Source organism: Symphalangus syndactylus, chromosome 9, assembly GCF_028878055.3.
Source record: "Symphalangus syndactylus isolate Jambi chromosome 9, NHGRI_mSymSyn1-v2.1_pri, whole genome shotgun sequence".
Taxonomy (NCBI): Eukaryota; Metazoa; Chordata; class Mammalia; order Primates; family Hylobatidae; genus Symphalangus; species Symphalangus syndactylus.
In genome coordinates, this window is record NC_072431.2 from 55,061,168 (window position 1) to 55,083,891 (window position 22,724).

The window sequence follows — 22,724 nt, forward strand, 5'->3', positions numbered from 1 at the left end:
GAGGTACCAAAATGTCCTGAAACTATTCCCTGCTGATGGGTATTACATTTGATTTCCTTAAGAATAAAATTAAACTCCTTTAATGCTGAGAAGCTCTAAGACATGTGAGGAAGAGCAGGAACTAGCTAGGAAGAAGCCGGCATGAAGAAGGCAAGCTTAAAGAGGGAACTTCAGAGCAAGCTACAACCTCCCCAAGTGTCAATTCCTCTTTTTAGAGGAAGTAAGAAGGGAACTGTAGGTCTTTTGATAAGAGGAAATTCCCCTTTGCTGTATCAAAGCTGCTCCCTGTGCTTGTGTTGTTCTAAAGTTAGGCAAGACTGCCTGAAGCATGCTGTGACCAAATTAGGAAGCAAGAAGGCTGATGTCTCTAAAGCTGGTCACCCATGGCCAGGCCGCCCAGGCATGCAAAGACAGAGATGGATGCGGGTAGAGGAGACTCTCAGGCCAACAAGCAGATGCTATTTGCTTAAGAAATCAGCCTTAAAAATGACACAACGAAAATTAATAACTGTTCTGTAAGATGGAATTCACTTGCTGTTGTTGACCAAGAAAACAAAGGCTTCCAACGTTTCCACAAGCAAAGAACATGAGAGAAGCATAGTGAGACGAATGCTCCCAGGCCTCATCGGTTTATTCCAAAGGCAGTAAAGGTCTTGGAAAGTGCCAAGGAAATTATACCACTTAGCTCTTTGATAGATTAAGATAGTCAGTTTTACACTATTGAGAAAAGAAGAATCCAGAAAGGTCTTACTAAAAAGGGCATTTTGTAAACTTTCCATTTTAGGACTGCCTACTCAATTTCTTTATTTGCTAGAACAGTTTTCAAACAAGTCTTTCAGCTCCAAAACAAGGTCTAGGTATGTAGTACTTGAATCATTCACACTGAGCTTGCTTCAGCCACTGCTACTCAATGATATTCTCTTTAAGGAATGACTTCTGAGTTAACTTTTGATTCAGAGCCAATGAGCTCAGAATCTATTCTGACCACCAGCACTATCTGGGTAATAACGTTTGACCTTGAAAATCCCTGCTTTCCTCCAAAACTTCCAGATCAGCAAGATTCTTGGACACAATTTTTATTCCCTTGGCAATATGCTTAGTTCAGTTCCAGCATCTGCTATGAGATCAGACAGTCAGAATTAAGGTAAGTTTAAATGACAAAACAAATCTCAGTTCTTGTTTATAGGAAAACCTTCAAGGGAGCCAAGCAAAAGGATGAGGCCCGCTTGTGGCTCAATTTGAGGACCTGCTTGTCCTGAAGCAGAGATTTGTGTGGTGGCCATGCCCTTCAGCCTATGGAAAGTACATTCTCTGCAGCTGCGTAGCTTGTGTTGGGCTGGTCTCCTGGTCTGCCAGGGTGCATGGGGCAGAAATTTTACGGCCACTGTCTCGAAGTGTTCTAGGTGTTGTCAAAATAGCTAAGCATTTGCCTACTAACTACTCCTGTTTTGATTTTGAACATTTATTTATAATCATCTAAAGGACCCATGCATTTTACAGAAAAGACAATATACTTTCCAAAGACCCTGGTTAACTGACATACAAATCCACCAACTAAGAACTGTATTTCTATTAGTTAAGGCTTCTGTCACTCAACTTTAACTGAGCCAAAACGTACACTAATGGGCCATTGGGGACACAGATGGGTTAGGGAGCTAACCCTGAACCCGAAGTTCATATATAACCAAGAAGTTCAATGACTTCAAGCTGTATGAAGTTAGCACTTAACCTATCCACGGTTCTTCTTCATCTGTACAACAAGCATGTCCGGGTTATATGACCTCCTGGGTCCCACTTATAAATCTAACATCTACAACTGCAAGTCAAGAGTACCAAATACCAATATACAAAACCACCTGCGCAGACCCAGTGCAGCAACTTGTACCAAGGTTTGAACCACACATTCACACGTCCAGCAGCCACAGAGACGAAAACGACACGCCAGCCTGTCCTGACCTCACACTCCCCAGTCTGAGGGCCCGGCAGAAGCGCCACATCGCCTTTCTCTCCTGTTTTTTCTTATGGCTGCTGCTGTCTCGGAGCCTGGACTAAGCAAGGCTGTAGGCACGGGGTGAGCACGGTTGCGCCTACTGCCGAGAGTGCCTCTCCCTGCCGGTCTCCTGATCGCTCTCTGCAGAGCAGAAGACACCACGGCTATAGACAAGTTCTATTGCCCTTTTATGGTAGAAAAATGAATTGGTTGCTAGCAGTGGTGCCGAGAGAGATGACAGAATGGAAAGTTGTCATTTGTTGTGGTTTTGGCAGCCACAGAATAGTGTTCTCCCCTAGTCACCCTCGGATGGATGGTGCACACCAGGCATTCACAGAGGGAAAAGCAAAACCCCTGGTCAAACTGTTCCCAGATGTGTTCTTCCCTTGCTTTGCCTGTAAACGGATGTGTTTATTTATGAACAGTGTCAAGCCCCATTGTGGAAATGTACTTTTTACAAAACAAGGTATCAAAAGGCTGTTTGTGTTGCATTGAAAGACTAAGCAGAGGTGCCACAGAAAACATGTTTCCCGTCAGAACGCATCCAAGTAACAGACTTCATTTCCTCACACAACAAGGATGTAGGACTAGGCTGGGCAGGGAGGGGACCCCACTTGAAGGAGCTGCTTTGGCTCTCAGCATAACCCAGCACGGCCTTGATCCCTGACTCCCGGGAGGCACGGAAGGACAAGAAAGCATCCACCAGCTCCAGACAAATCCAGCCCAAGGGGAAACACACTGACATCCACAGTCCCTGTGGTGACGAACAGCAGTTGGTACCGCACAGCTTTAAATTGTTTGTATTTCTGTCAGGAGGCCCACGGAAAAAAAGTAGGGCTCTCAGCAGCTGGGAAAACATGTTGCAAAAGGAGAATTAAGCAATTCTCTGTATGCACATCACAGAGAAATTAAGCTGATCTGAGTGAGAGAAATTAAGCTTATTCAACATGCCTTCGGCTGGAAAACAAGCCTTTTTTTTTTTTTTTTTTTTTTTTGAGACAGAGTCTCGCTCTGTCACCCAGGCTGGAGTGCAGTGGCGCAATCTCGGCTCACTGCAAGCTCCGCCTCCCGGGTTCACGCCATTCTCCTGCCTCAGCCTCTCCGAGTAGCTGGGACTACAGGCGCCCGCCACCACGCCCGGCTAATTTTTTGTATTTTTAGTAGAGACGGGGTTTCACCGTGGTCTCGATCCCCTGACCTCGTGATCCGCCCGCCTCGGCCTCCCAAAGTGCTGGGATTACGAGCGTGAGCCACCGCGCCAGGCCAAGCCTTTTTAAATGACTAGGAAAAAACTTGTGAAGGTTACATGGTTTCCTCCTTATGTAAAGCACCTGAGGACTAAAACAAATTCACTGGCCAGTGGGAATGCAGCAAAGCAGCAACTGCCCAATGATCTACTCCAGGGCAGCCACACACACCACAGGAAGGAGGAGCAGGCCAGGGGCAACCTCCTAGACACGCGTGCCCAAGATCGTGTCCGATGGTCTCGCATCGGCCGCTCTTCACCAAAGCCTCTTCCTTGGCTGCTGCCATCCTCGCTTTTGACTACTGCCCCACGTCTCCCCTCTTGCCCCCAACCTGCCCTTAGAACCAGGTTCCTTCAGGCCGAATCCCACCTAGGTCTTCTGGAAAATGGGAAAAGTAATCACAGCAAATACCTGCAACATTGTATGAACGGGCTCTGGGAGGGCTGCGTGTCCCCAGGTTACTAGAAATGACTTGCCATAGTAACTACATTGGCAAGGTGTTCCAATTCCCTTGATATTCTGCATCTGATCTCTCCCCCACTCCCACTCCCTTTCAAGGATCTACAAAATTCACCCTCCCACAAGCAGCATGTGATCCCACTGTGTCCCTCCATTACGCCAGCAACAGCTCCAGGGAGGGCGGTAGGGGAAGTCTCCAGAATAAAATCCACCCTCCTTGTTTTGTTCTGCATTGCAAAGCCCTCAACAGGGTCTATTTATCTTCAAAGTCCTGCTTCCTTCTGCTCTGGACACACCTGTCTACTTGCTGACCCTTCACCCAGCTTTGCTCGTGTTATTCTCTGGCCCTGGAGTAAAGTTCTCCCAATCTCCGCCAAAAAGACCCCACCACGGCCTGGTCAGGCCCAGACCCATGTCGCTCATGCAGAGCCGCGTGTTCCTCACAGCAGTTACCAACACTCTCTCATCCCACTGATGGTCAGTTAGGGCCGTGGTTGCCCTTTCTCTTTCTTACTCCCTTTGGCACAGAAATGCTCAATACATATCTGCTGAACGAATGACCAGACTTCAACCAAAGCAGAAATCAGCCCACATGTCTCCACATAGGCAGATGACAGGCAGCTGGTAATGATCGTGTTTAGAGGAGAAGATGAAGTGTCAGGCAAGGTGAGGGACAAAACCCTCACTGGCCTCTTCTGTACTATGACTGGGCTAAGGCTTTTTTATTCTTTTGTTTGTTTAAAGAGATGAGGTCTTGCTATGTTGTCCAGGCTGGCCTCAGCCTCCTGTGCAGCTGGGACTACAAGTGCACAGTGCCGCTCCCAGCCTGGGGAAAGTTTTTGATGGAGTCCAGAGACAGAAGGTGGGGAAGGGAAGAAAGAATCTTCACAGCAGTTTGAGGTGCTTAGGATGCAAGGGTGTTCACCTGGAGAAGACAGAAGCTAGGAGCACAACAGGTTAGGTCAGAGTAGTAGGTGCTGGCCTTGAGGGTGAAAAGTAGGTTTTTATGGGAGGCAAGAAGGCCTTGAAGCTAAGAGGGCTGTGGGAACACGAGATGTTTTTAGCAGCAAAGTCTAACAGAGCAGGGGAGAGAAGGGCAAAAGAACAAGCTGTAGTCAAAGATAAGAGAGGAAGAAATTGTGATCTATTTCACTCTCTTTGGGCTAGAATCTGGATCAGCTTCTCAGACATAGGCAGCTTTTGAAACTTAAAATGCTTTTCATACAAGCTTCTGATGGGAAATAAAACTGAAAAAAAAAAAAAGTACTTTTATGAGGCTATGGGGATTTCATCTGAGAAACTCTCTTAGCCTGTTTATTTTTGAAAAGCAAATGCCAATCCTAGTTTTAAAACCTTCAGTTTTCTAGAAATCACAGTGTTTGGGCTAGAGGGACACTCAAAAGGTCATTTGGGCTCTCTTCTGGCTGCAGCTGGACTGCATGTAAGCAGTTGTCCTGGAGCAAGGAGGGTCTGTTACAGGCTGTACAATGCTCTCAACACAGAACCCCAGGTTTCCTGGGAACCCAATTCATCAGTTACAATGAAGTCCAGTGAGCTGTCTTAGATTCTTTTACAAATACACACACACACACACGCATACATGCATGCATGCGTGCTGGAGTACAGTGGCACGATCATGGTTCACAGTGGCCTCGATCTTCAGGGCTCAGGTGATCTTACCACCTCAGTCTCCCAAGTAGCTGGGACTACAGATGCACAGCACCATGCCTTACTAATTTTTTTTCTATTTTGTGTAGAGACGAGGTTGTGCTTTGTTGCCCAGGCTGGTCTTGAACTCATAACCTCAAGCAATCCTCCTGCCTCATTCTCCCAAAGTGCTGGAATTGTAGGCATGAGCCACCGCTCCGGCCTCTTGGATTCCTCATAGGTAGTTTAAGTCTGTTTTCCCAGAGAAGCTGGAAAACACCAGGTCTCTACCACTTATACAGAAGAATCTTGTGCGGAGAAACTACACAGGAAGCCTTCCCTCCTCTAGGATGAAGAGCCCTTTAACCTTCCCACAAAAAGCTGTTAACACTTTCCTGTTATGTTACACATTTTCTCATCTCTTAAAAAAGTGAACAAGCCACAAAACAGAACATTCGAATAAGGGTCTTTCCAGTCCCCAAGAGTGAACTGGAAAGCAGCAAAGCAAAGCAAAACAATGAGAGCACAGATAAAGCTAACACTGAAGACAGCTAGAGTTTTTGACTTTTTTTTTAAACTAACTTTCTATTCTAGAAAATTTTAAACATATACAAAAGCAGAGGATGTAATGAACCCTATGCACCCATTATCGTGTTTAATAATGATCGACTCATAACCAATCTTAGCTTATCTATACCCTACCTGTTCAGTCATTTCCCCTCCTTCAGCATAATTTTGAAGCAAATCCCAGATTACAAATCTTTTCATTTATAAATATTTGTTTGTATCTGCAAAAGATAAAGACTCTTGAAACTAACGCAGCACATCAAAATCACACCTAAAAACACAAATAACAACGAGAAACCCTAGATTTGACTCCTGATGCTGTCACTTACTAGCTCTGTGACTTTGAGCAGATAAGGAGTAAAAAGCCCCTAAAACCCAGGAAGAGTTTTATTAGCAAATACCTAGACCTCAGCCTGTTTTAACTATGATGCCAAACACCCTGCTCAAGCTATTCTTCCCATACTGACCCTGATGACCTGACAGAATTGCATACTAGCTTTTTGTTGTGTTCCTCACCCACAACCTCAGCAGATTGGATTTTGTTTCTCATCACTGCTCTGCATTACCAAGGATATTCGGAGTCCATCTTCTCAGAGGAATTGTACAGAAACAGAGCACGAACTGTTATTTAGTTTTAGAAGAGATGGCAGGGACTGCTGCCTTAGTCTGTTACACTGGACATGAAGGGCAGCAGGCTTTCTGGGGCTGGGTGGTTGATTCCACTTGCAGTGATGTACTGGCCACAGATACAGACACACATTTTCTAACTGTGGTCTGTGGGAAGGCAATGTGGCCTCTGGGGACTGGAGATGTGACAGAGACCCTCTGTATTCTTTGTCTCAAAGTCAGGCAAGACACTGAGGAATAGAAGGCCTTTTACGTTCTCAGCTACCACACTACAATTGGAATCTGACCTTGAATTCAAAAATAAACACAAGAAATTCCACCCAACAGCAGCCTCAGCTTAGGCTTTGCTCTCATCTTGCTCGATCTACTAAACACTCCTCTTTGCTACTGTTCCTCTTCTCCACATTCCCCACCCTGACACAGACACCCACAGGGACAGGGGGTGTTTTCATGCTTGTGGTATTACCATAGCAACAATTTCTCTTCTACCTGGAAGGCTGGAAACCCTGCAGTGCTCTGTGCTGAGAATGCAAAGAGGGAACACTATCACTTTGCACCTCAGCACACACCACAAGTCGCACACGTGCACTCACACACAGCCACTTCTCAAGGACATCACAATGAGATCACGACAACAAATCAGGATGCTGACACCTAGCAACACAAAATCAGTGCAATGACAAAAAGGAGGTAAAACACTTCTTATAAAAAGATATTTTGTAGGTATCAATTCTTGAGGGATTTTTAATGGGAAATTTCTTTTTTTTTTTTTTTTTTTTTTTTTTTTTGAGACGGAGTCTTGCTCTGTCACCCAGGCTGGAGTGCAGTGGCGCGATCTCGGCTCACTGCAAGCTCCGCCTCCCGGGTTCACGCCATTCTCCTGCCTCAGCCTCTCCGAGTAGCTGGGACTACAGGCGCCCGCCACCGCGCCCGCCACCACGCCCGGCTAATTTTTTGTATTTTTGGTAGAGACGGGGTTTCACCGTGGTCTCGATCTCCTGACCTCGTGATCCGCCCGCCTCGGCCTCCCAAAGTGCTGGGATTACAAGCGTGAGCCACCGCGCCCGGCCTTTAATGGGAAATTTCTAACATGCATCTCTCCTTTGATGAGGCCACAGGCACAGAAAAATGTCATTAAATTATTTTAGTAAAATATACAAAGGAACTTAATAGGTGGTGTGTGGTTTCTAGAAAGAGGGCCACTCCAAGCTTCCGATCCCCACAGGCTGTGACAAGCCTGAGAAGCAATGGCTAACTAGTACACAAAACCACAAAAAAGAGCCACTATATTTTAATTAAGTACCCATAGAAACTCGTTAAAAATCCACAGAGAATCTTTTTCTGTGAGTACTACAGTGTGTTTTAGTAGAGACCAAAAATAACAACAACAAAGAGACAAGTAGGTGTGTCCTTCCACTACAAGGGCAGTCCAAGGTGAGCGGCCCTGGCATCCAAGCCTGCCTGCTGCTGTGGGTGGGCAGGATGACCAGTGCCCTCCCAGTAGGACAAAAACTCATGCCCAATGCACCAAGAAGACAAACCCTGGATTTCCATCTCTCCACTGCGACTAATTCTGAGTTCTCTAGCATAGTGTATCGCCATCTTTGTTTCTAGGCCCTTCTTATACTTATTTCTTTTGAATGTCATCCCTGAGATTCTAAACCTTCTGGGTAGGAATAAGAAATTAACATGAAACCTGAGAGAAGGCGCAGAGCACTGCTATGGACAGAGTGCAGACCCTGAGAGTGGGAGCACACACACGACAGCCTCCCCCAGCATGTGGCTCTCTCCAGGTTGCACAGGGCCTTTCTCTGAACTTGAATAACGTGGACTAAAGGAGAGCTGATGTTTCTTATAGAATGTATCGGTTAGCAAAAAAATCAGCTTGAAAAATCTACCCCTTTACATGGCAGAACACTGGGGAGCTGGCAGAAATGAGTTGAGTGGTGAGTGATGAGTCATCTTCTGCTCCCGATGGGATTTTCCACCTGCCCACTTTAGGGGAACTCCATGCTCTTGTGGCAGCAGGTTCGCAAAACTGGAGGCAGTTCCCCCTTTCTAGGATCTCCGTTCATCTCCTGAGGCCGCACATCTGCACACACTGTCCTCACTGGGCAGCTACTACTTCATGACACAAAGTGCCAGGCACTGCACTTGACGCTTTACCCACGCTGTTTCCATTGGTTTTGCACAAAAGCTCTACGAGGTAGGTGCAACCATTCTTATTGTACAGGGAAAGGAAATGTGGCTTACGGAGATCAAGTATTCACCCTACGTCACAAAGCTAGTGAGTGGAGGAGCTAGAATTAAAGCATAAGTGGGTTTAATATCAAAATCCCTTGTCTTAACCACTGAGCTATACCGTTTCCCTCACTGTGATGCAGCAACAGCCACGCATTTCACTGCCATTCATGGCCTCACAGCACCCAGTGCTGTGCAGAGCTGCACATCAATCAACACTTCTCACATAAGGGCTTCAAAAGAACTCTTGAAACAGACAACTTACTATGAAAGCCCAGCAAAAGACGTGTCCCAAACAATGCCTCTTCATGTGAATGGAGCAGGAGGTTCGTGTCTGGTCTCCTGAGAAGGTGGAAACACTAACCGATGAAGGCAGCTCAGGACCAGAAGAGAGCACCAGGATGTTGTCTGGGACAAGGAAGAGCCAGGCCCATTTCCTAGAGATCAGGGAGGTTGGCAACATCTGAGGCCCCAGGTTGCTGCCGGGTCCTCGGAGCCCACGCTGACTCTAGACTTCCTTGGCTCTGAAATGCAGGTGGGTGTGGGCTCTGCCACCTGCCAGGGGGTCAGCAGTTGTCTCTGCGAGTTTCGAGGGGAGAAACCTGAGGGGCTACAGCAGCCCTGCAGAGGGAGTGGGAGTGGCAGCATAGTCCATGTTCACTCACAGCTCCCAGCCTCCTCCAAGGCGGGCCAAGGGGAGAGGCAGGTGCTTCTACCATTAGCGTCTGACATGAGGGATAAAGCAGCTGAAATACAGGGGTAAAAAACTATTTCTGTAGGGCCAAGCAGAAACAAAAATAAAATTTTTATTCATATTGGCGTTTTGGTTTAATGTGTATGTATTTTTACCTTTCTCTATTTCGGGTTGTCAGCTCTCTCCCTTCTGAATAATCACTGAAACAGCAAGCGTGGTATTTGACTCTTAATGGGAAGGCAGGGCGGGAAGAGAGGCAAGCAACATTTGCCTTTTATTATTTTTCTTCTTCTTTAAAAGAATCTAACAAACACATCTACTCTATACTGTATGTACTGTGCTTCAATAGCAGGTAAGGGAAGAGGATGTGCTTGCATGTGTAATTAACCAAAATCTTCCCAGGATCAAGAAGTCTGTGATGAATAGATTCACTATGCTTTTAAATTTTAAAAAGTGAAAACTGACAAAAGTACTCAGACACAGGTAGAGTTAAAAATCCTGAAGCCTCCTTGCTAGGACGCTAGCTCTGCTCAGTACTTGATGGAAGGGAGGCTCACAGGGATGGTGTCTGCGACCCACTCTGAGGCTGTTCTAAGGCAAGGAGGCTTCTCTGTGAGTTCTCAGCTCTGCCATTTACCGTCACCTGACTTTAAGCCAGTGTCTATTTTGTAGGCCTGATTTGGGGACCAATATGAGCTGAGAGCTCTGCCAGGCACCCTACACGATATGCCTGTAAGGGAGCATCCTTCTGCGGCCTGAACCTGAAGCTCTTCAGAGGGACCCATGCTGGGCTCTGAAGGAAGTGACTCACCTTGGAGGAGCAAGGGCAGGTCACATTCCATGATGAGAAATTCTCACACCACCCTTCTTCATATTTGACTCACATTATGCAGCATGGACTTCCACTCCAGTAAATAAGTCCTCATTTGTGGGCTTAAAAATCTTTTTGTTACCCAGATATTTGGTTCTTGTCAACGCTACTTCCTGAATAAAGGTCTTCCCTGATAGTAGAACAAGCGGCCCAAGCTTCATTCATCTCTAGATAAATGTGAAGGCCTGTGCTCAGCACAGGAGTCAGCTGACTGGCTGGGCCCCAAATTAGAGTGCTGTTAATAAGTGCCAACCACCCGCCATCACAGCTGGAGCTGCCCTGGCACTGATAGCTGGTCTACACTCATTTACATTCTCTTCATGCAGCCATGCAGCTACTGTAGGAGGCTGCAGATGCCTGTTTTTAAACCAACAAACTGGTTCACTGCAGATGTGAATTTTGGTTGTATTTCACGGCTGTAAACTTAAAAACAGCAAATGCTAGAAAGAACAGGATGGGAACCTAGAAAGGGCAGAAAAACAAGCAGGGAAGAAAGTTGGCAGGTGAGAAAGGATAAATAAATACAAGTGACATTGGGAAAAGATGGGTGGTTACACAACCACACACACATTTGCAGTTTCCACGAAAAGACTACACCAGATGTTCTTCAGTTATTCTGATTGAACTCTCACCACCTGATGGTCTCTCGTCGTTAGCGCTTCCTTCATGAGTATGCCTAAACCTCCACCTCGTGGCCCTAAGTTTCCGGAAAACTTGACTTACATACCTCTGAGTTTATAAAGCAAAGTTATGGCTGTGGCAAGGCAGAAAAGACTCAACAGTGAAACTTCTGACCCTAAGAGTACATATTCCAGAAGCATCACCTTCAAATCTCCTTTTATGTGACATTCTTCAGTCTCACACCAAACACACCCAATTCATTCCTAAAAGCAGCACGCTGAAAACAAACTAATGAATTCTTTATCTGAGAACACACAAGGGAGCTGAGAGCCTTGACAAAAGCATTCCATCGTATCAATGAAACAAAGACTCTCTCCATTTCATCAAAGATACAGTGTCTTATTCCTCAGGGATTCCAGAGGAATGATTCCAGCCATTCAAGTCCTCCTCCAGAGAGCGCATTAATATAAACGCCTCATTTCAGAGCGACAAGTTCCTGAAAAGCCAACTGGAATTTATATTACCGGCAAAGACACTGCAATGAGAAAGCAGGTGCCCTTAGTCTCACACGGGTCAAAATTAGCTTGTGGCTCATGTCTTAAATATTGGGAATCCTCAAGGATTAGCGACTGCTTTAGCCATCTTGCTAGAAAGAATGGCCTAAGGAGAATTTGCACAATTAAGAAAGGTAAAAGCGTATGCGCTAATAACATGGACATCTTAGATAAAGTCTAAATGCATGTAGTGGTTTGCTTTAGTACTGAGCCTAAAAGAACTGTGTCAATTCTGCTTACAAAACAGTGTTTTGCTGACACATACTTTTCAAACACCCAAGAGGAAGAAAACCCTTTCCTCATGGAGCATCTGTGCCACCTAGTGGCAACTCATTCCACAGCCCACAAATAAGGACAGAAGATTTAGGCATAAACTCTCCTTTCTCACCCCAAGGACAAGGTGGGGACTTCTCTCATTCCACTGGTGGTCACTGAGCCAGCTCTACCAGGCCGTCACTGCCTCAGATCCCCAAATAACATTTTTCACTTTATTTTCCATGATGGGCCAAACACCTACAACCCTTACCCTAACATTAGAAACTAAAATGTGAATGCTATTATCCGTAGGTGAAAGTCAAGTTCTGAAGCATACTGTAATCCATCATGTAATCATAACACACATTCTCTCCACTGCAAAACGTTGCTGAGGGGCACAAAAGATGTGAATAAATGAAAAGACATACTTTAAACTTAGCATGGCCCAGCATTTCTAAGCTAATAATCTCCCTGATGGGCACCTTACCCCTCTCCTCCTCTTTCCTCCTTTTGCTGCTCATTTCAGACTCCAAAATCTTTTTCCAGCCTAGATCTCTCCCTGTGTTACTGACCCGTGTCACTGATCTAGGGTCACTGATTTATGGAGCACCTACTATGTGCCAGGTATTGTAAAAACACATACACACTGGATGTCTCACCTAAAAACTCAACATGTCCAAAACAAAAGTAATCTCTCCTGAATCTTCTGGATTCATTTCCAGTTTTGTAAACAGCATCACCAACTACATAGTGGTCCACACCAGACAAGCCTGTGAGGCCTCTGGCTTTCTCCCCACCTTCACATGCAACGCATCACCTTCTAATCCTCTACCTCTCAAATCTGCTCCTGTTCTCCAACTCCAAGGGCAGTTATGGTCCTTATGATCCTTATCAATCAGGATGTGCTAGGTTATGCTGCTGGAACAAACTCAAACCTCAGTAGCTCAAAACAGACTTTGTTCTCACTCATGTTGCACATCCCTCTTGGCAGAGAGAAAAGAAAATGAACCATATACCCTTTAAAAAAAACTGCGGTAGGCTGGGCGTGGTGGCTCACCCTGTAATCCCAGCACTTTGGGAGGCCAAGGTGGGTGGATCACCTGAGGTCGGGAGTTCGAGACTAGACTGACCAACATGGAGAAACCCCGTCTCTACAAAAATACAACATTAGCTGGGCGTGGTGGCACATGCATGTAATCCCAGATACTCAGGGGGCTGGGGCAGGAGAATTGCTTGAACCCAGGAGGCAGAGGTTACGGTGAGCCAAGATCATGCCATTGCACTCCAGCCTGGGCAAGAAGAGTGAAACTCCATCTCAACAAAAACAAAAACAAAACACCACTTTGGGAGGCTGAAGCAGGTGGAGGATCACAAGGTCAAGAGATCAAGATCATCCCGGCTAACATGGTGAAACCCCGTCTCTACTAAAAATGCAAAAAATTAGCTGGGCATGGTGGCATGTGCCTGTAGTCCCAGCTATTCAGGAGGCTGAGGCAGGAGAATCGCTTGAACCCGGGGAGGTGGAGGTTGCAGTGAGCCAAGATTGCACCACTGCACTCCAGCCTGAGCAACAGAGCAATACTCCCTCTCACAAAAAAAAAAAAAAAAAAATTGTGGTAAAAACACACAATACAAAAACTACCCAATTAACACTTTTTTTTTTTTTTTTTGAGACGGAGTCTCGCTCTGTCGCCCAGGCTGGAGTGCAGTGGCGCAATCTCGACTTGCTGCAAGCTCCGCCTCCCGGGTTCACGCCATTCTCCTGCCTCAGCCTCTCTGAGTAGCTGGGACTACAGGCGCCCGCCACCACGCCCGGCTAATTTTTTGTATTTTTAGTAGAGACGGAGTTTCACTGTGGTCTCGATCTCCTGACCTTGTGATCCGCCCACCTCGGCCTCCCGAAGTGCTGGGATTACAAGCGTGAGCCACCTCGCCCGGCAGACCCAATTAACACATTTTTAAGTGTATAGGGTCTATTAGCAAAACGCTGTACAGCTGATCTCTAAACAATTTCATCTTGCATGACTGAAACTTCCCCCTGCACAGTGACTCCCCACTTTGCCTTTTCCCAGCCTCTGGCACCCAGGGTTCTACTTTGTGTTCTCATGAGTCTGACTACTTTAGATCCTGCATTTAAGTGGAATCGTGAAGTATCTGTCCTTCTATGACTGGCTAATTGCACTGAGCACAATGTCTCTCAAGGTTTCTCTGTGTTGTAGTATGTGCCAGGAGTTCCTTCTTTTCAAAGGCTGCAAAATATATCACATTTTAACCATTCATCTGTTGACGAACATGTCGGTAAGTTGTTTCCATCTCGTGGCTACTGTGCATAATGCTGCAATGAACACAGGAACATGCTGAGATCCTTTCTCAAAGGATCTCAATTCCTTTCCACTGGCTGCCTTTTCACTCTGTTGATGGTTTCCTTTGCTGAAAGCATCTTAGTAGTCACTTGCCTATTTTTTGCTTTTGTCACCTTGTTTTTGGTATTATACCCAGGAAATGATTGCCAAGACTGATGTCATGAAGCTTTCCACCTATGTTTTCTTCTAGTTTTTATAGTTTTAGGTCTTACACTTAAGTCTTTAATCCATTTAAAGAGTTGATTTTTGTGTTATGGTATGAGATATGGTATCAGGGTCTAATTTCTTTTTTTTTTTTTTTTTTGAGACGGAGTCTTTCTCTGTCCCCTAGGCTGGAGTGCAGTGGTGCGATCTCAGCTCACCGCAACCTCCACCTCCTGGGTTCACGCCATTCTCCTGCCTCAGCCTCCCTAGTAGCTGGGACTACAGGCGCCCGCCAACACGCCCGGCTAATTTTTTGTATTTTTAGTAGAGACGGGGTTTCACCGTGTTAGCCAGGATGGTCTCGATCTCCTGACCTTGTGATCTGCCCACCTCGGCCTCCCAAAGTGCTGGGATTACAGGCTTGAGCCACTGCGCCTGGCCTAATTTCATTCTTTTGCGTGTGGATATTCAGTTTACAGAGCACCATTAATCAGAGACTACCTTTTCCCCTGGTGGGTGTTCTTTGCACCCTTGTTGAGGCTCAGCTGATCATAAATGTGTGGATTTATTTCTGAGCACTGTATTATGTTCCACTGGTCTACATGTCCGCCTGTTTCAATTACTGTAGCTTTGTAATACGTTTTGAAGTCAGGAAGTGTGAGGCTTCCAGCTTTGTTCTTTTTCTTAAGATGGTCTAGGATATTTGGGATCCTTTGTGGTTCCATATGCATTTTAGGGATGTCTTTCCATTTATTTATGTCTTCTATAATTATTTCAATAATTTTTTATAGTTTTCAGTGTATAAGTCTTTCCCCACTCCTTGGTTAAGTTGTTCCTAAGTATTCCAACTTTTCTGATGTATTATAAATTAGATTTTCTTAATTTCTCTTTTTGGAGTGTTTTTTGGTGTACAGAAATGCAACTGAGTTTTATTTGCTGATTTTGTATCCTGCACCTTTGCTGAATGTATTAATTCTAACAAGTTTTTTGTGGAAATTGCAGATTTTTCTATGTATAAGATCATGTTATCTGTGAACTTGCATGGATATAGATGCTTTTGCTTTTTCCTGCCAAACAGCTCTAGCTAGGGCTTCCAGTGTTATGTAGCGTGGAAGTGGTGAGAGTGATATCCTTGCCTTGTTCCTGATCTTAGTAAAAAAAAAAAAAAAAAAAAAAAAGCTTTTCAGCGTGTGTGTGTGTGTGTGTGTGTGTGTGTGTGTGTGTGTGTTTTGAGACAGAGTCTCACTCTGCCGCCCAGGCTGGAGTACAGCAGCACAATCTCCACTCACTGCAACCTCCACCTCCCTGGTTCAAGCGATTCTCTCCTGCCTCAGCCTCCTAAGTAGCTGGGATTATAGGCGCACACAACCACACCCAGCTAAATTTCTGTATTTTTAGTAGAGACAGAGTTTCGCCATGTTGGCCAGGCTGGTCTTGAGCTCCAGAATTCAGGTGATCCACTTGCCTCGGCCTCCCACAGTGCCAGGATGACAGGTGGGAGCCACCATGCCTGGACAGTGTGTTCTTTAGTTCTCATACTTTGTGAATTTTCTTGCTGTTTGTGATTTCTAAGTTTATCACCTTGTTGCTGGAAAAGATACTTGATATGATTTTGATCTTAAATTTGTTAAGACCTGTATTATGATCTAATATTCTCCATCCTGGAAAATGTTCCATGTGCAATAGAGAAAAAGTGTTTTCTGTGCCTGTTGGCTAGAATGTTTTGTATGTGTCTGTTAGGTCTACAGTGTTGTTCAAGTCAGCTGTTTCCCTACTAATCTTCTGCCTGGTGGTGCTAACAATGATTGAAAGTGAGGTACTGCAATCTCCTACTATTTTTGTGTTATTTTTCCCTTTGGTTGTCAATATTTGCTTCACATATTTGGGTGCTCTGATGTCAGGTGCATATACAGTTGGTCTCCAACTTACAATGGTTTAATTTACACTTTTTGACTTTACTGTGGTATGAAAGTCATACACATTCAGTAGAAACTGTAATTCAAGTACCCATACAATCATTCTCTTTTTCACTTTCAGTACAGTATTCAACAAATTACATGAGATACTCATACTTTATTCTAAAATACGCTTCCTGCGAGAAGATTTTGCTAAATCGTAGGCTAATGTAAGTGCTCGGGCTTTTGTTTTCCTTTTTTCAGGAGCTTGCAAGCTCTTGCTTCTTTTGGTGCCTGTCTGAGGTACCATAGGCCCTCTAGAGCTGCTGTAAGCTGCCCAGCTCTTTTGTGGCCTCAGCAGCTCCAAGGCATCTAGAGTAGGTTGGGTTCTGTCAGCAGTGAGTTGGGTGAGACAGAAACCAGTCCCTCAGGCAGCCCCTTGAGAAGCCCAAACGCTGAACACATGCTCTACTCTTTCCCTGGACCCAAAAAGAAGCCTTCGAGGTACACTGGACTCCGCCTACTGTACCGTGGGTCCTCTGGGGCAATATAAACCACCCAGCTTTCTCCTATTCTCATTGCCAGTCCCCAGGGACCTAGACCATGCCAGGTCCCATCGGTGCTTCATTGAGTGAGACAGAAACCAGAGTCTTGGGTGGGCTCCAGAAAACCTAGAATGCTGGACTCATGCTCCAACTCCTTCCCTCCCGAGAGAAGCAGGGAGAGGGCAATGAGGAGCCAGTACGTGCTAGTTTCACCATCCCATTTGTCCTCAGTGGTCCCCAACCTGGTGCCCTTTCCTGTGAGACAAGACAGAAACTAGTCCCTTGAGCAGCCTCCTGAAAGGTCTGAATATTAGATATATGTTCCAGTCTTCTTTTTCCTCCCCAGAAAGATGCCAGAAGTTGGGAGTTTCCTCCCAATCACATGGTGCTGTGCCAGGGGGAGGAGCTCTGGAGAGCCAGCGTCACAAATTCCCCAGCCTTTGATGCAACTGGTTTCTGGATTTCTCACAGAGAGAAATGGTCTTTCCATTGTTGTTGAACTGTTATCTCCACGGGTAAAAGAGGGTCCGGGGCTTTCTCTTCTGTCATCTTGACATTACCCCACACCACATGCCTTTATGGCTTTTTCTGCAAGTGATCTAACTACTCACATGTTTCACTGACCACAAGAAGCTACATGGCTACCTCCAAGTTCAGCAGGCCATGTATATTTCTCCCACAGACAGAAACTAAAACATATGTGGTATTCCTATTTGGGATCTTAAGAGCCCCTGGGAAGCTCCCACCAACATCCCAAGTTGACGCCCACTAGATGCTGTTCCAGACTCAAGTGTGCCCTCAGGCTTTTATTTTTAAAATTTTTTTCTTTTAAAGACAGGGTCTTAGTCGGTTGTCCAGGCTAGAGCACAGTGGTGCAATCATGGCTCAGTGCAGCCTCAATCTCCTGGGCTCAAGTGATTGTCCTGCCTCAGTCTCTTAAGTAGCTAGGACTATGGGCACACATCACCATGCCCAGTTGAGTTTTAAACTTTTTTTTGTAGAGATAGGGTCTCACTATGTTGCTCAGGCTGGTCTCGAACTCCTGGTCTCAAGAGATCCTCCTGCCTCAGCCTCTCAAAGTGCTGGGATTACAGGCATGAGCCACTGGGCAACAAATGCAGCTGCTTTTAAATGTCTTCAGGCTGGGGGTGGTGGTAATACCAGCACTTTGGGAGGCTGAGGTGGGCAGATCACTGGAGGCCAGGAATTCAGGACCAGCCTGGCCAACATGGTGAAACCTCATCTCTACTAAAAATATAAAAGTCAGTCAGGCATGGTGGCACATACCTGTGATCCCAGCTACTTGGGAGGCTGAGGCAGGAGAATTGCTTGAAGCCAGGAGGCGGAGGTTGCAGTGAGCTGAGATCGTGCCATTGCACTCCAGCCTGGGCGACAGAGTGAGACTCTGTCTCAAAATTAAAAAAAAAAAAACAAAAAAACGTCCTCAGAGAATAATGGTCTCTCCTCTTCTTTGGCCTTCCTAATTGTACATAAGCACTTTCACTGGCAGACCTTCTTTGAAACCTTACCAGGAAATGTAGTTCCCAGCTCCTTCTAAGCAACTCATGAAGACCCAAGAGGCTGTGCAGTGCTGTACATTTCTCACCTGGACTACTCAACAGGCAAGGAGACTTTCTTGATATTTTACCTCTTCCCACCTCAGGACAGTGCGCTGCATGGGCCTGCCCCTACTCAGCTTATGAGCCTCCTTCACACTCCTAGCAGCAGTAACGGTCCACATTGCTGCCACTCCTGGGGCCTAGAACATTTCTCCATCTCCACTCCACTCCCACCCTTTCCATCCTTTGGCTACTTCCTCCTTATCTGCTGTGTCTTAGCACAGGCATCACCTCCCCAGGCAGTCCAGCACCTGACCCACTGGAAGCACACAAGGGACAGGCTAGCACTCTGCTTTCTTCAGAGTTGCCAAGATGCCAGCGACAGTTGGGACAATTGTTATAGCAGCCTGGGGTGCGAACATATAAAATGGCCAGAAATATCAATGCTGAAAACAAAAGAAATAAAGTTTTGATCCATCGGTTTAGTTTATTCTTCCTTTTCTCATCTCTACCTTAATTTCTTTACTCTCCCCAAGGAAAGATATTGTAGTGTTCAACTCTAATCATGCAATTTTAGAAAAATGGCTTAGAAGATATTTGTCTAGGTGGATGCTAATATTCACTAAAAACTCTAAGTGGCTTCTAAATAGCTGACAAATTTTAAGACATTCTTAGTTCACAGGGTGCCAAGTTAAAGAGAACAAAGATCTGCAACAGTAATGCGCCTAGACAGCTCTGCTCCCACGGAATATAGTCAGTTCTTATGAGGAGAAACAGTCAAATAAATAACCTACCAGATGTGATGGAGATGCCACTACGATGCCCAGTTCTTTAATCAAAGAAGCGTCGTTTGGACTTTGAAAATGGCAAAAGGTGTGTGTGTGGGGAGGGAGGGTAGTGGGGGGGTATTTGAGCACAGGTGGTGAAGAGAGCAAGCAAGAAAAATGTTGACACAGTGGAAGAAAAACTAAACACTTCCCACTTTACATTATAGTATCTGTCCTAAAGAAGATGACATAAAACAGGAATCCAGAGCTTTGTAACTGGAGTGGCAAGAGTGGCTGCCATCTCAGTAACCATGTCAACTGTTGCTCACAAAAGTACTCATCCTCATTTGCTTATGAAAAGGAAAGCACTCAAATCCTTCCTATACATCAGCAGTCAGGTAAACAGCAGATATTTGGGCCATAAGGGCAGCCCATAATACCATAATTCGATATACATCTAGAAAAAAATGTGCCTCCCTACCTTTCGGCAGTGAGGATTAGGACAGCTGAACCTCTTCACATCACTGTCCAACAGAGCCGGAAAGCTACAGGACGGGCACCTAGAGTCAGAAGAGCAGAAGTGACATTACTTCAAACATTAAAGCCTGACCTAGTTCCAGCTCCATGTGGCTGTTCATATGAAGATGGAGTTTTGAGCGGGACATTCACATCCCCTTTATACTCCTTAGCTTTCCTTAAAACACAGATTGAGCCTCTTCTTTGTGCCGGCTCTTATCAGGAAACATAAGCACCACTTGAGGTTCTGACTCAATATAAACCACTCAATAAATAAACATGTCCCAACCTTAATGAAAACTCCTTGCATATACCGATTTCCCTCCAGCCCAGGGCACCATGATTGTATCTATGGGCCAGAAGATTAGGGAGTGCCAAGATATGTAGACAGAAGTTTGAGCTGCAGGCTGGACACGGTGGCTCATGCCTGTAGTCCCAGCACTTTGGGAGGCCGAGGTGGGCGAATCATTTGAGGTCAGGAGTTGGAGACCAGCCTGACCAACATGGCACAACCTTGTCTCTACTAAAAATAAGCTGGAATGTGGTGGCGCATGACTGTAATCCAGGCTACTCGGGAGGCTGATGCATGAGAATTGCTTGAACTTGGGAGGCAGAAGTTGTAGTAAGCCGAGATTGCGCCACTGTACTCCAGCCTGGGCGACAGAGTGAGAATTCATCACAAAAAAAAAAAAAGTTTGAGCTGCAGATTTTTCCATTAATAGAATTACTGGTTACTCAATCGTTCTGAGGTGTAAAAAATAAAAATAAATAAATAAAATTATTGATAATCTTATTTCTCAGCAAGAAATGCCAAATAACCTGGAAGATAAACACAATTTTCATCATCTGATGCAAGTGCCCAGGTAGTTTTCACAATGGGGAAGGGTTGGCAAATGGCACGCTCTGCCTGAGAACGAACCTGACAAGCTCGTCGGCGTAGGCTGCCGCAACCTCCTCCTCGGCTTTTCGCTCATAGTACTTATACAGGATGGTCTGGGGCAGCACCTTCTCCAGCTCACTGGTTGGGAACGAACACGTGCAGCTGCCTTCCATGCAGCTGAGCTCCAACTAGAAAAAGGCGAACAGGCAAAGAAAAAAAAATCAACACCATTTATAGAAAAATAAAAAGCGTCAGTGGTTAAAAACATAGATCCTGAGACAACAGAGCAAAGATCTCTCTACCTGTTTGTCTCTGAGAAATCACATTTAAATCATGGAAACCATGAAACAAAAATCCAGTACATCTTTGATATCACTAGAGGACCTCTATCAGCCCAAATCACAATCCACAAAAACTGAAAGTGGAGGAAGGGTAAATGGCTTAGCAGACCACACACAGAAGCCCATAGCTTAGGGTCGGAAAAGGAGATGCTTGGGAGACATTGTTCCCCTCTACAGATATTAGAAAGCTGGGGACCCTCTGGAAAGCAGAGCTGAGTGGTGGGGAGGGGCGGGGACTCAAAGTAATAAAATGAAAACACGGACATGGGTGGAGCCTCTAGTTCCTACCCCCTTCAGAAGGAACTGGCTGACTCTGAGAGAAATGAGGAAGATCTTCTGAACAGCTGGACCACAAGGCTCTGGCCTGGGAACCAGTCATAGGGGAGAGCAGAGCTGAGGGGTGGCCTGAAGTCAGAGTCTGAAATGGAATCTGCATAATGAACAGAGAATTCTCTAGACCCTTCCTCCCCCTCAATTTCAGAATGGTGAAAAATGGGCTCACACCCACCAGGCAGGAGGCAGACTGAATCACCCCAGGGAAGAGACTTAAGGGCCATTCAGGTTCATAATATAAAAGCTAACTGGCTCCTAGGCACCTAGAGTCAAACTCACTGGTCTATAAGCCCCACTCATACAGCTTTCAAACAGCTCTTTAACACGAACAAAAAGTGTCAGACACGAGAAATGCTTGCCACATGAAAGACAGACACCAAAGAAAACAAATGGAAAAAGACATCTTAAAAATAACTAGCTAAAATTTATGAGGCATTTACCATGTGTCAAACAACAAGCTCATTAAACTCATCACCTCATTTAGCTTTCAAAACAATGCTATGATTATTTCCATTTTACAGAGGAAGAAACTGAGACTTAAGGAATTTAATTTGCTCAAGATCACAGGGCTGGTATGGCTGATGGGGGCATGGCCCAATGCATTCTGCTTGACTCCAAAGGTCATGCTCTTTGAAAAAACATAAACTTTATTTATTTATTTATTTTTCTGAGACAGAGTCTCGCCCTGTCACCAAGGCTGGAGCGCAGTGGTGCGATCTCAGCTCACTCAGCCTCCCGAGTAGCTGGATTACAGGCACCCACCACCACACCTGGCTAATTTTTTATTTTTAGCAGAGAGGGGGTTTCACCATGTTGGCCAGGCTGGTCTTGAACTGCTGATCTCGTGATCCACCCAACTCAGCCTCCCAAAGTGCTGGGATTACAGGCATGAGCCACCGCGCCTGGCCTATTTTTCTTTTTTTGAGACGGAGTTTTGCTCTTGTTGCCCAGGCTGGAGTGCAATGGCGCGATCTCAGCTCACCACAACCTCTGCCTCCCAGAATTCAATCAATTCTCCTGCCTCAGCCTCCGCAGTAGCTGAGATTACAGGCACGCGCCACCAGGCCTGGCTAATTTTGTATTTTTAGTAGAGATGGGGTTTCTCCATGTTGGTCAGGCTGGTCTTGAACTCCTGACCTCAGGTGATCTGCCCACCTCGGCCTCCCAAAGTGCTGGGATTACAGGCGTGAGCCACTGTGCCCGGCCCCTAATGTTAACATCTTATGTCAAAACCAGGAAGTTGACAGTGGTCTGCTACAATTAATGGGACCAGTCTTTCCACTCATGTCTTCTTTTCTGGCCCAGGATCCCACAAGGCAGCTAGTCGTCATGTCTCCCTAGTCTCTTCCGACCTGAGTTTCTCAGTATTTCTTGGTCTTTTACAACCCTGACACTTTTGAAAAGTACTGGCCAGTAAGTTTGTAGAATGTCTCTCAATTTGATTTGTCTCATGATTAGACCTAAGTTAGGGACTTTTTGGCAAGTTCTCAGCATACTGCCAGACAGATGTCAATGTGTCCTATGTATGGTTGGGGATGTAAAAAGGCCCCCCGCTTTTTGAGATGGGGGTCTTACTCTGTTGCCCAGGTTGGAATGCAGTGGCTCCCA

At 45.6% G+C, this 22,724-nt stretch overlaps 1 protein-coding gene across 13 annotated transcripts in view; it reads right to left on the bottom strand.

The window, feature by feature from the left end:
* LOC129489529 (E3 ubiquitin-protein ligase RNF216) overlaps positions 1–22,724 on the bottom strand; it is a 166,081-nt gene that overhangs the window by 76,286 nt on the left and 67,071 nt on the right. For all 13 annotated transcript variants that reach the window (XM_055292245.1, XM_055292243.1, XM_063646060.1 and 10 more), the window contains 2 exons: positions 20,482–20,630; positions 19,528–19,606 (listed from right to left, as the gene is read on the bottom strand). In XM_055292245.1, the coding sequence (XP_055148220.1) occupies positions 19,528–19,606; positions 20,482–20,630 (228 nt within the window). The remainder of the gene's footprint in view (positions 1–19,527; positions 19,607–20,481; positions 20,631–22,724) is intronic.